The sequence below is a fragment of the Peromyscus californicus genome, unplaced genomic scaffold (genome assembly GCF_007827085.1).
Source record: "Peromyscus californicus insignis strain IS unplaced genomic scaffold, ASM782708v3 Scaffold_9__1_contigs__length_137607984, whole genome shotgun sequence".
Classification (NCBI taxonomy): domain Eukaryota; kingdom Metazoa; phylum Chordata; class Mammalia; order Rodentia; family Cricetidae; genus Peromyscus; species Peromyscus californicus.
This window is the reverse complement of record NW_026294617.1, coordinates 94,891,966-94,906,359: the sequence shown is the minus strand read 5'-3', so window position 1 is coordinate 94,906,359 and position 14,394 is coordinate 94,891,966. Positions and strand designations below refer to the sequence as shown.

At 37.6% G+C, this 14,394-nt stretch overlaps 1 protein-coding gene across 2 annotated transcripts in view; it reads right to left on the bottom strand.

Annotated features, from left to right (window-relative positions):
- Positions 1 to 4,983: 4,983 nt before the first annotated feature.
- Positions 4,984 to 14,394, bottom strand: part of Plppr5 (phospholipid phosphatase related 5) — a 117,384-nt gene continuing 107,973 nt past the window's right edge. For both annotated transcript variants that reach the window (XM_052730231.1, XM_052730232.1), the window contains exon 6: positions 4,984 to 7,889. In XM_052730231.1, coding sequence (XP_052586191.1) covers positions 7,857 to 7,889 — 33 coding nt within the window. In that variant the 3' untranslated portion in view covers positions 4,984 to 7,856. The remainder of the gene's footprint in view (positions 7,890 to 14,394) is intronic.

Sequence of the window (14,394 nt, the reverse complement as noted above, 5' to 3'; positions counted from 1 at the left end):
CCTTGACACAATGGGGAGGGGCTTGGTCCTGCCTCAACTTAGTATGCCAGCCTATGTTGACTCCCCAAGGGAGGCCTTACCCTCTCTGAAGAGTGGATGGGCAGGGAGGGGGGTAGGATTGGGGGTGGTACAGAGGGTGGGAGAAGGGGAGGGGGAACTGGGATTGGCATGTAAAATAAAAAAAAGTTTTAAATAAATTAATTTAAAAAAAGAACAGAAGCAAAACAGAGCAGAGCAAACTTTCTCCTCTTGTTGAAATGCTCGCTCCCTCCCTTCCTCTGTTTTGCTCTTTTCACTTCCCTCCCTCTCTCTCCTCTCCATGTTACTACACAGTGAGAAAGCAGCTGTCATCAGAATTTGACCATGTCAACTAGTAAACAGATTCCATAACACAGCACCCATAACTATGATAAATAAATGTGTATATTCTCTTTATCTTTTAAAACACTTCTCTCTCATGTCTGAGTGCCTGTGCATGTGTGCGTGCATGCATGCGTGTGTGTGTGTGTGTGTGTGTGTGTGTGTGTGTGTGTGTGTGTGTGTGTTATATTTGCATGTGGGGAGAGTGAGAAATGGTCTTTCAGTGAATATGGTGCCAAGAAGTCCCAGTAATCTTCTGGTTTCCATTTCCAGTGGTGCTGATGGTGAAGGTCTGTAATACTCATCCAGCCTTTTACACAGGCGTTCGGCATTTAAACTCATGTCTTCATGCTCATGCAGCAAGTGTTCTTACCCTCTGATTCAGCCCCCCCATCCCCCGGTCCAAAGGTCTGTTTTTTAAATGACTTAGATTACGGCATTTCATTACACCAGCCTAAACTAAGTTAGAATAGTATTTACAGAATTTACTTTTTTCCTTTGTGTGATTTGACTTAGCATAGGGAGTGAGCATCTTTCCTACAACTTATGACTTATTTCTCCTGTCACTAAGTTTGGATTGGTTACCAATGTTTCATCTTTTTCAGTGTTGCACAGTATTTCAAAGAGATTCAGTAATGGGAAGGCTTTTGTCAGAAACACAACCTGTAGGATTCTTTTAAAGGGGGAAACATATATCTCAGACTGACCTCAAATTTACTGTGTATCTAAAGGTGACTTTCAGTTTCTCATCATCCCACTCCAAAGCACTAGGATAATGAGCTTGCATTACCATGTCTAGTTTATGTGGTGTGAGAAGTTGAACACAAGCTTCGTGAATCTATAGGCAAGGACTCTGCCAATGGAGTTGTATTTCTCAACCTCAGATAAATCGGTCCTTTCCATCCTCACTGCCTTCCTTATTTAGACCAATGAGCTCACTTTAATGAAGTGTCTGTGGCTGCAGTTTTTAAGTCTTTTGGACGGTGCTCCACCATTGATATCCCCATGGTCACTTAGATGTCTTGTGTCTCTCCACATGTCCCATTGTAACTTCATTTCCAGCGCTGTCTTTGCTTATCTTGGTGTGTTTTCATCCTCCTCGGTCAAATCTCCTCTAAATTATGCACTCTGTAAAATGTCATGAGGATCTACCACTCCCAAGAGGTAAAGATTCCACAAATTTCCTTTTTATTCTTAGTATGTGACCAGAATAACAAATGTTTAGCGACCAGTCTGAAAGAAGTGATGTGATTGTTCACTGGCTGAGATGGTTAGGGTTAATATCCAACTTGACAAAATGTGTCATCACCTGGGAGATGGGTCTTCAAGCATGCCTGTGGAGGACAGTCTTGATTATATTTATTGATGTGAGGGGGCTATGTCTTAATTTTGAGGGAGAGCATTTCCTAAACAAGAACATATGTGTGTGCATATATGCCATATATATGTATATGTGTATATATATATATGTGTGTGTGTGTGTGTGTGTGTATACATATATATTTGTAACAATACACCTCATATGCGTATAATATATATGATACATAAGACCCTATGATGGAGAAAATAATTTGATCACTACCAATCATTTTTTGTACTCTGCTTTATAAATATGGATACAATGTGACCCTCCAGTTTCTTGCTCTTGCCACCAGGCTGTCCCTGCTACTCCACCTCTTCCCCCCCACCATGATGGATTATACCCATATAGAACTGTAAGCCAAAAAAGAAGGCCCTTTCCCCTTACATTGCCTCATTGGGGCATTTTATCACATTGATGGTAAAGTAACCACGACACTAGTCCTGTATGCCTCTAGTACCTGGAGGGCTGAGGGCTGGTAGTATATCATTTATCATTTATGTCACAACTTGAATAGCATTGTGGTGGGAGTGATATTATTTAAATTACAGTAACTTAAATTTCTGAAAGTCAGAACTCTAAAAATCAAGCAGGTTGATAGGCACATACAATCCAAAGACATGTACGTAATCAATACATTATATCATACCGTTTATCTATATATATCTATCAATCTACATCTATCTATCTATCATCTATCTATCATCTATCTATCATCTATTATCTATCTATCATCTGTCTATCATCTATCTATCCATCTATCTATCATCTATCTATCTACATCTATCTATCTATCTATCTATCTATCTATCTATCTATCTATCTATCTATCTTTTATTTAAGGTCAGAGTCACTAACCGTACCTTTTGCATGCTAGGTAAGCACACTTACCATTGAGCTACAGGCCAAGCACTCATATCATGGTCTTATTTTTGTCTTTAGGTATAAAATCATGTCTTCATCTTTATTATTGAATACAAGGAATGATGTAAAATGTTTACATCTAAATAGAAGACTCATCAAGTTTGCTGATACTTTAAGTACTAGAAAGAAAGTTCTCTGAGGAGTCTGACCATTTGTGGATGTAACTGCTACCTGGTAGAGTTATCAGTTATCAGAGGTTCAGTTATCAAAGCTTGCTTTTCTGTTTTGTTGTTTTTTTTTTTTTTCATTGTCATTTGTGGTATCTCTGTGTTTAACAGACAGAGTCCTCAAAAAAGGTGAGGAATTCAAACCAGGAAGATTTGGATTTAATACTTGAATTTTTAGAAGTTTGTGGCAAATTTAATATATAACAAGAACCCATTCCTCACCCATCTCTGCACCCACCTCATTATAAGTTCCTTCTTGAAACTGGGCTGGCTCTGGGATTTATTTTAGTCAACTGAATGAGATGGGCAAGTGGCACTGTGCCTGTACTCAGCAAGCTTCTGCTTTCTCAAGCCAACCTGCTGAGGCTCTTCAGTTCCCTGATAAAGTTGTATGGACTATATAAAGAAGACATGAGATTCCCAAGCCATCCAAGACCAGCATATGGTCTCATAACTTTCAGGTACATGAGAAAAGTTATGAGAAAAGTTATGTATACCTTTTAACTATCATTTAGCCAATACATGTAAATCATTTGATATATAGAACCATTGAATAAATTGCTGGATGAATGAAGGCTGGACTCTGTTCACCAGGAGCAATATCTCCAAGGAAACATGGTTAAAATGAAAAGTTTCTATGTAGTTTGGAGTTTTTCTTTATTTAAAAAAACAATTCAATCAAAATATACTTAATTTTTCTTCTCAAGAGAAATAAAAACACTGCCAGTTTTCAACTAATGACAATTTTATAAATAAGGAAATGCAAATGTGTTTGTATTATGCAAAGCTGTGTTCAATATTGCCTTTCTAAAGAATGCCATGGATTTGATTCTCATCTGAAGAATGGAGGTGCCAGTGTACTCACTCACCTGTGTTTTCTTCTTTGAAACTCTTTAGGTAACACATGTGAAGGATGGCAGTCTGAATTTATAATTAAGATCCTATGAGTCACAAGAATCATGGTTTAGGGAAATATATTTCATCATCAGTCAAGCAGATCCTGTGGATTCATTAGACTAAAACAGAATTGTAATCTAAATTGAAAGTGACAGAAGAGAAAGATTTAAGCAGTCTTCTTTTTCTTAATTTGAGATGTAGTCACTTGTAATCTGGAATAAAATGCCTTGATTTGTATTTTTTAAATAATGATAATTCATAGCATTCACAAAAAAGGCAAATTGTGAGATTCTTGTTTTCAGTGTATAAACAGAACCATTTGTCACATGTTGAGGGCAACCTCTCAGAGCACAACCAGAGTTTACTAGATGATGCCCATAAAGACAGAATGAAGGGACATTTGCTTCTTAGTTCCTTGTCATTTATAGGAAGAAGACTGGCTATAAATTGCAATGCCTGTTTGGTGTCCAAAGTTGTAATGGGATGCAGGTAAAGCCATGGAACATGTGGCAATACATAGATGAATAGTTATGGGCTAATTTAAGATTTTTTTTTTTTTTGGTTTTTCGAGACAGGGTTTCTCTGTGTAGCTTTGCGCCTTTCCTGCAACTCACTTGGTAGTCCAGGCTGGCCTCGAACTCACAGAGATCCACCTGGCTCTGCCTCCCGAGTGCTGGGATTAAAGGCGTGCGCCACCACCGCCCGGCCTAATTTAAGATTTAAAGGGCTAGTTAGCAAAAAACTTGAGCCGCCAGGCGGTGGTGGCGCACGCCTTTAATCCCAGCACTCGGGAGGCAGAGCCAGGCGGATCTCTGTGAGTTCGAGGCCAGCCTGGGCTACCAAGTGAGTCCCAGGAAAGGCGCAAAGCTACGCAGAGAAACCCTGTCTCGAAAAAACCAAAAAAAAAAAATAAAATAAATAAAAAAAATAAAAAAAAAACTTGAGCCATGGCCATGCAGTTATAATTAATATAAGCCTCTGTGTGTTTATTTGGGGGACGCAGGTGGGAGAGATTTGTCCTGACTGCCAGTCCGGGACACAGGAAATCGTCTGACTACACAAAGTAATTTCCAGAAGTTTGTGATTTGTAACTATAGAGCTTGTCAAGATCCCAGGATGGTTCATGAAGTATAGGTACCATTTTCCTGACCTAGAAGATATCAAAATGGCCAATTTGGGACATTTTTAAACACTCTCCAGCCAATATGAGAACTCTTAACTCCGTGCACATTAGCAATCATTCTTTATTCCTCTACTCCAATAAAGACCAATCCATGAGGAAAAAGAAATTTATTTTTTTAATTTAATTTTTAAATTTTTATTTGAAAAATACAATACACAGCAGAGAATTATTTCCTCCCCCACTGTTCTTTCACAAAGGAAACTATGGTAAATGTAACCAAGATATTTGGCTAGGATAGATCCTGAGAAAAAGAGAGGCCCAGTTAGAAGTTGAATAGACAAAGTCTGTCAAAGAAGATTCACCTCTCTTTTAACATAAAAGAGCCTTTTTAGTTCCCTTAGGCATCGGAAAAGACTTGCGCAGAATTTCTGCCATGCAAACAGAGACTACTGAAGTTTTCAGCTTGAACAATGTACACTGACCTGGGCCCCAAGGAAGCAGAATAAAAATGGAAGTGTCTATCAGAAAGGTATGTGATTGCCTGCTTTTACTAGACCATGTATGTACATATTTATATACTGATATTAGTGCTTTCTTTTGCAGGTCCTGGGGATCAAACCCGGGACTCGTGCATGCTAGGGAAGTGCTGTACTGCTGAACTCCAGCTCCTGCCATTGTTTAAACATTTTCTTAAATGTGTTTTCCATTATTCTCAGTAATAGCATCATGGTTAAGTAGTCTCTGCTGGGTTTATTCCCATGCATCTTTATTTTTTTCTATACTTCATAATTGCACAACCTTGTGTCTTTAATGCTTAAATATTAGAAGCAATTTCACTCTGATCCTGTTTTTTTTTTTTTTTTAATTCTTAACTCTTTTATACTGACCAGGTTTAGGAAGGTGCAAAAATTCATTTCTAACTTTGACATCCTGATATAATGTTAAGGCCGCCAAGGGGAAAACAATTCCTTCTTGGGTCCTTCTAAAGTGGGTGTAGAACCAATAGAATTAAACAATTGTACAAGCCCAACCAGCCACCCTGCCTCTACTTGATACCCTCTATTTTATTTTGCTCATACCCTTTATTCCAGTCTTAGAAAGCATATTGCCCATTGCTAATGCTTTCTGAAACAGCGTCTTTAAAAAGGGTCAAGATATGCAAAGTTTGTTCTAAATTTCCAAAGAATTGAATTGCCATAGGGATGTCAATTTTAGAAAAGGGAATTTCCTTATTTGGCTTTTAGTAGAAGTGTTTTGACTCTTGCAGGATTGGAATTGGACAAATGAAATACATTTGTAAGCAACAGGCAAGTCTTTGGTTTTAATTATTTGCTGAATTCTGTTGAAATAAAGAGAGTAAATTAAATGTTTACTTTCAACTCTCTTAAGACTAGAAAGGTGTTTTTTTTTAATCAATTTCTGCGTATATAAGTCAAAGCATCTTGGGTTATCTTTAGAGATTGCAAAGTGACTCATTACTTCATCCTCCGTATATTTTGGTGATTCTTTTCATCTTTAATTACACATGGTTACTGTAAAATTGGTCCCTTGGCCTCTTTCCTGAATGGCAGCTGAGGTGGACTTCTCTTTTACAAAGATCCTCACACCCAGTCACTGGAACTTCATTATTTCTGAATAGAATTATAAATAGAACCCTAGACAGCTCTGTATTTGAAAAATATGTTTTATGTTCATTCACATAAGGTAAACGTTTAAAATACTATAGACCTTCTGTAACTCTATTTTGGCATTTCTTCATTTTTTTAAAACATAGGTAGTTTCTCAGGACTCTAATGGCCTCATAATGGCCTCAGTGTCATGAATGTTGAGGCAGCTGTGGCATATTTGAGGGGAAAAATGCAAGTTCAGGGTAAATCTGAATTTCGGATTTAACTCTTTTCTTGACTGTTGGTATGAGATTGAGCATGTTATCACATTGGCTTCATTTCTCTCAAGTGTAAATAAATCCATCTTTCAATATTTATACAGGATTGCTGTGAAGATTAAATGACAAAGTAAATATAAATATATTTTAATTAAAGTATTAGACAATTACAAAAATACATTAATCATATTTCTAGCATCTACATAATAGTATGCTAAGATGTGGTTCTTTCTCATTTAAATTATTTGAATTCTTGACCAGTAAGAAAGCTTAAGAATGGACTATAGCCATTCTTGAGACACGGTTAATGATGGAAAGTTACTCAATAATAAGGTATCATGGCTGGATTTACCTTAATCTATTCTAAATATTGCCTGCATTCAAAAACTGCAACTCAACCATTAAACCACAACTATCAAAGAAAAAGTCCAAATAAATAATTTTAATTAAGATACATTACTCAGTGACAGTAAAAATTGGCAATTTCCCCTTTAAAAGCAGAAGCACCAGTCTTAGAATGTGTAGTATGAATGGTATTTTAAGTGAAATATAGCATAATATAATGAGCAAACAATTTAGTATAGGACATACTTTCTAAAAGTAAAATGATTTCACACACTGAAATCTGTTAGAATGGAAATAATGTCATGCTGCATAATAAAAAGCCCCCGTGTCTTTCAAAATTAACTTCAAATTAAATATGCTGTACTGTTGAATAGATAGATGAAAAATTAAAAAGGCTTAACTAGCCCAAAATAGAGGGTTTCTTTTATACAAATATAGCCCACATTGAGGTTTCTTTTCACATAGTCACAGAGATTCTTGTGAGAAACTAAAGCAACCACTTTATTTAAGAATTAATTTGTTCGTTTTATCATCGTGATTTTACTGAACACCCACACTTTGTGCTAGGTTTTGTGGTAGGTGTTGGGGATACAGAAAAGAAAGCCATGGTCCTGCTCTTGAGGAGCTCACAGTCTAGTGGGGCAGGAGAGGGCAGAGAGGGTGCTATTGAGTTTTAAACTTATAAAAAGTCTCAGACAACTTTATAAATTTCCCATGTAATCAAATAAATGTTCTTATGAATGAGTGCTGGAAAGGGATGACGTCCAGTGCAGGGAAAAACCGTCTGCTTCAATATCATGTGACTTCCGCAAAGGCAGTGATGTGGTTCTGGAAAAGAAAAGGGGATTCTAGAGTCAGAGTCCTGGGGAAACTGATTCCGTAAAGTATTTAGCATTTTTGACAACAAATTAACTTAAAATAGAATTGTGGCCCACATGCATGTTGCCAAAACACAGAGTGTTGTTAAACTCACGGCTCTGTACTGTTACATAATGTTAGCTAATTATATCTTTTATTCAGTATTCTTCATTAACTGACGAGATTAAAATGTTATACCTGCTTTGTTCAAAATTAACACTCAAATCTGAGTAGATAAAAACGGCAATACCAGATGCATTACTATTCTGTTCACTGTTAATGGAATTTGAATGTGCATGCTGTAGTTTCAGACTAATTGCTCCCTGTGAGACAGATGGTGTAGGGTGAGGTGGGCAAATGCTCAGACTGAAATAGCATTCGTTCGTTGACAGAGATCTACTTAAATACTTCATTTTTTGATGCATGAATTCAGACTCCATACCAAAATCTGGGTTTGTTGTGTTGTTTCTATCTCCTCAAACCACAGAGTTATTTACAGTCACCAAACCCTTTTAGCTTCTCTTTCTTTAAAAAGCCATCAATTATAGAAAAACAAACTTTGAGAATGGCTAATGTTGAAACAGATTCAGGCATGTAATATGCATGTCATAGATGCTGAGATCTTGTAGTAAGAATTTGACAGTATATGATTAATCCTGACCCATGTGGGATTATATTAAGATCTAGCATGAAGGGCTATCTCCTTATCATATCACAGCAACATGACAAAAGGGGCTTTTTCATCACACTGGCCCTTCAGAGCGCTTTCCATAGCAGTTGTGTTCAGAATTACACAGATACAGACTGAGGTGTGACTATGACAGAGATTAAACCCAAGTAGATGGAGAATAGAATTTGCTAAATATTCATTAGCAAGTATTCTTTCTAGTCCACATCACACCAGCAGGCAAAAAACTGAGGCTTGTCCTTGAGTGCAGGTGTCCCCTAGGGAAACATCGCTGTATGTCTTAAAGGTCATTTCAGATCCTGAAATTTAGAAAATTTAAGCCCAATTTTTGTATTCTACACATCAGAGCTGCCAGACATAGGTACTGGGAATTTAGTGTCTCCACTAGAGAGCAACTGCTCTTAACCACTGAGATTTCTCTCCAGTCCAATTTAAGTCCAATTTTAATGCTTCAAATTCTAAGTGAAAAATCTCCATTTTACTATTTATTTCTCTGTACAGATTATACTGTGCAACATAATCAGCATGTCATGTAAGTTAAGATTCATTTATTTAGGACGACAAAATTTAGTGGTGGCTTACTATTTGACAAGATCTGTCACTCACCAAATCCCTTTCTTGATAATCAGAAAAAGGGTAAAAGAACACTCCAGAAAAGTATTCAGAAACAAAATACTGCAGAAAACAAATACTTTTAAAAATATTAAGGGCTATTTCATTTTTTTTAAATGCTACATTCCTATTGAGGAAAAAAAAAATGAACCAATAATAACAGCAGACAAGCTAAGCGGTGCGGTGCAAATCCCTTGGGGTTATGCAGGAAACCTGCTCAGAAGGACATAGTTCTCTGTTTTTGCTCTAGCTTCGCAACACAGCTCCAACACCAGTGCGCTAATGCGCACATACGTTTATTGCCTTAATTGGAGGTGTTCGCAGTGGCTAATCCCCATTATCCAGTCGAAGAGCCTGGCAAGGCAGTCTTTAAAGGACCTTCCCTGTGAATTTTCTTCTTGATCATCTTCAGAACATTGGTTTTGGAACACCTACAAAACGTGTTTTACATATGATTTAAATATTAACTTCTTTGCTTCAGTGAAAGTACTAGTTGCTTCAGAGTTCTGGGTTGCTATTGTTAGATCACACACAATCAGTTTGTAAAAGGTTTATAAAAGCATCCTAAAGGGACAGTGTGCTCCATGACCCTTGCTAACATGTCATGTGACTATTTCTTCCAAATAGTTTGTAAATGAGTGAGATCATTTAGTAGGGGGAAATAAGTAAAGTTCCTTTTTCCAAGATGGCAGAAAAGACCTCATCTCTTAATAAGAAATTGTAGAGTCAGCTGAAGTTTTTAACATCAAATAGGATATTTGTATTCCAATTTTTTGACTTAGGTATTTGCCCTCTTGGTGAGGAAGCTGAATGGCACAGTAGACTCTGCAGGCAGATAGGTTGAATATCTATCGAGTGTTTAAATGTGGACTCCATCAAAATGGGAAATTGCCAAGCAATTTGACCATTAAAAATTCAGGTTTCTCATCTACAAAACACAGATATACTTACTTGAATGAATTTTTATTAATGTTAAATCTTTCTTTGCCCATCTATCTGTGGTTTATCTATCATTTATTTGTGGTTGATAATATTTAAAGCAATGAGATTAAAAATAAGAATTTTGAGAATTAAAGTGAAAAAGAAGGAAAGAAAAAAGGGAATTAAAAAATAATTAGTTGGTAGTTTATAAATAAAATTCATCATTTGCTATTTCATCATAAAGTCCACAATTACAATTTAGAAAGTGTGCAACTGTAATATCTAAAACATCGAATGTTTCTTATAAGAAGAATACAAAAAACATTTGATGGCAAACACATAACAAATGGTACAAGACAATTTATGCTCTGTGGTTTTTTGTTTTGGGGGTTTTTTGTTTGTTTTTGTTTTGTTTGGGGTTTTTTTTTTGTCCATAAGCAACAGTCTTTGATTACAAAGTCACCCCCCTCTCGTGGTTACTTGTGCAACAGAAGACACAGATTTCTAAAACATAAATATTTAGTATCCTATAAAACTAAGGATTCTGAATAAGGAATCACAGACCTGCTATTAAATGACCAGCAAGTCAACTGTTACATGAATGCCGCCTACATCTTGCTAGGGGAAGTTCGATTACATGTCATAATCAAAAACACTGCCGTCCTTCATCTTGCTATGCGCTTTCCTATTTCATTCATTGTCTGCTGTGAGACAGGGAGCATGGACAGAAGAAGGAAAAGAAAGTGCCTGGTGTGATGGCCCATGCCTATAATCCCTGTGAAAGGATAGGCTCCAGGGTTCAAGGGTAGATGTGGCTACATAGTGAACTCAAGATCAGCCTGTGTGACAGAGACTGTTTCTGAAGAAACAAAAAGTCCAAACACACATGCCTTTAATCCCAGCACTCGGGAGGCAGAGCCAGGCGGATCTCTGTGAGGTCGAGGCCAGCCTGGGCTACCAAGTGAGTTCCAGGAAAGGCGCAAAGCTACACAGAGAAACCCTGTCTCGAAAAAACAAACAAACAAAAAAGTCCAAACAAGATAAACAACAAAAGTAGCACCCTAAAAGGAGAATGATTCTCTGATCCCCACGAATGTGTCATGTGAAAGGAGTGAGATCATTTAGTATAGAGAAATGATTTTAAATCTAATGAAGAAATTATTAGAGAAATTCAGTGGTAAACTAGTGGAACTAGTGGTAAACTTCAAAGTAAGCAATTATTTTGTTTAAAGAAACTGAGAATAGGGAAAAATAAAAGCTCAGATGAGCTGCACTGGAGTGGAGGACTTTTGGGGACAGCTTCTCTCTACATAGTGGTTTTGGTTTAGTGCAGAGTTTTGTATTAATTCAGAGTTTTCTTTCCATTCAAGCATTTCCTTTTTGCAAACGCTACTTTCTGAAAGAATCCTCTCTGCCTAGGAAGAAGGGATCTGTGGGAGGCTTCCTTTGACAAGTTAATTAAACTAAAGTTGGGTCTGGGCTCCACTGGGGCTTTAGCTACAGAGCTTAGGAATCTGAACCCAAGTAGCCAGAGAAGCTGCAGCTCCCAGTCCAGATCTTTAGATACCCTGGTGCTCATCCTGGGCTTCATGCTGGAGTTTGACTAAACACAGGCACAACCCGAGTGCCTTGGATTTAATTGATCCAAGGCCTCACACAGCCACTAGAATGCAGAAAGACTTTGGTTAATCCTAGAGTACAACCCGTATTGAGAGCTGCTGCACCAGATCAGCTAACCCACGTGCATGGAGGCCAAGTTCTGACTTCATATCCAAATCGCCCAGGAAGCCTGATGTGTATTGTCCCCATCTCCAGATCTAAGCCAGTGCCTAGTACAGCAGAATCCCTGGGCTTGTGGCCCAGAACTTTCCCAGTTTTGAAAGTGCTATTAAAAAAAAAATGGCCCTTGGAGGGTGTAAGTATCCAAATACTTTGTCCTCTAAGTTTCATGTCCTTCCTAAGGCTCAGCACTTTCCTATCAATCACACCTTTAGTCTATATTCTCAGCTATGTTCCCAGAAACCTATCATGTTTATGAATGTAGACTCCTATCTTCCCTCGTCTGACTGCAAAGTTTGACTACGTGGACATTTCTTGACTGCTAATTCCTACCTCCACCCCAGCTGTAGGTTCTATTTTTCTCCCCACTCATCTGGACCCCATGATGTTCCAACTATGCTTAACATCCTCCCCAGGCCTCTTACCCCTATGCTCTTACTTTAGCTGTCAGCCAATGGTTCTCCAGTCTCTGCTTAGGTGATGCTGTGAAGGGTAGGTGGCTTTCTCCTCAAGTCCTCATCCACCACAGCTGTCACACTGCCCTCTGTGTCTACTTACAAAACTATCTCCTTCATTTGAAAACTCAAAAGGCCTGAGGAATACACTATGGGCTTTTGACTTGGTATTTATTCAAGTTTCATTTTTTGCAACCATAATAGAAATAACATTGACATTCTCGGTAACTAAAACTTATCCATAAGTTGTTCTCATGCTTCTTTCATGTTAATTTAACCTAACTAACTGCAGTCTTGTTTGTTTAGTTCCTTTTTAACCTTAAAAAATTGCTTTAGATTGGCTACATAAGCACATAGCAATCCCCAACAAAGAAGAATCCAAAGACACAGATAAAGGAGCAGGTGCATAATAAACTCCCTTAGAACCAGTTGTTGATTAATACCCAGAATCTTGCCTGTTTCCACAAAAATGCACTAGTCAGTTAAAATCCAGATGGCTCACTTTGGAAATTCCTTTTCCAGGTGTGTGTGTGTGTGTGTGTGTGTGTGTGTGTGTATAATTTATGAATGAGAAAATTTTTTTCGTAAAAAAAACCTGTACATTAATATTTATATCAGCTGCGTTCATAACTTCCTTCAATGACATTCAACCCAAATGCCCTTCAGTCAGCTGATGGGAAAAAAAAAAACTGTGATACAGTCACGAAATAGGACAACTGTCATCAATAAAAGGAAGGGCGCAAAGCCTACTGACCCATCCAAACGGAGCCAGACTCAAAAGCCTAAACACTATGTCAGCCTGTTTCTGACACCCTGAGAAAGGCGAAAGGACAGGGGCAGAAAGCAGGTCAGTGGTTGCCAAGGGTGGGTGTTGGAGGTAGGCTGCCTATTAAAAGGGAGCCACTCTGGACAGACTGAAAATTCTGTAGCTTAATATTCTTGATGGTTACATGAAATCCTACTTTGGACAGAACTCGTAACATTGAGAATTTTAGGAAGTATGAAGATATTTCCATATGTATAGTGCTTACTACACAAGATTGAGGACTGAAGTTCCATCTGCACAACCCACTTCAAAAACGCCATGTGTGGTGGCACGCATTTGTAACCCTAGTGCTGGACAATCAGAGAGGCAGAGAACCCTGGGGCTCACTGGCGAGCCAACCTGACTTACTCCGTCAGCGCCATGGTGGTGAGAGCTCCTGTGTCAAATACAAGGTAGATGACATCGAAGGAGGAGACCCATGGTTGACTCTGGCCTCCAAAGACATATGCACAGTTGCACACGTTCCTATACACCTGCGTACACGCAAACATTCCCCCACACAAGGGGAATTTTATAGGATATAGATGATTTCTCATTGTATCTTAATTTAATTTTGAAAACAGGGCTAATAGCCATGATTTGTCCAAAAGCAAGATAATGTCTAGAATTTGGTTTTTATCACATTTTAATCACTGTTTTAGTTACAGAAGGGAAATATAAAATAAATTTATCAGAAAATATTCTAATAACATTTAAAATGAGCTACCTTGTTTGTTTATGGTCTATGAGGCAGATGAAGAGTCTTGAGAACAATATTTCCTCTGTTTAGATACATGGATGTATGAATTAAACCAAAAACATTCACTCCCGATTCAGTGTTTCTATTCCTATGAACTGAAATCATTCCTTGATCTTACAAGGACATATATTTATAATGTTTACCTTAGTATTGTTATTAACTGAGGGAAACTGGAAGAATCTTTTATGCCTGTCTATGATGATCCTTCCATAATTTATACAAATTATAATTTCTCCACATACTTTCATATTATTGTGTAGTACAGCTATCTTGAATTTCGTCTCTGAAACGATAACTGTAGAACAAATTTCCACAAAAATGAAAAATATCATCTTGTATTATGGTCAGTTTTGTGACCCTGGGCAAATTACTCTCACTGTGTCTCTATTGTAATGACAATAAGATATATTCCAATGTTTTCTTGTAGAAACTGAAGTGGCATGTTATTTATTGAG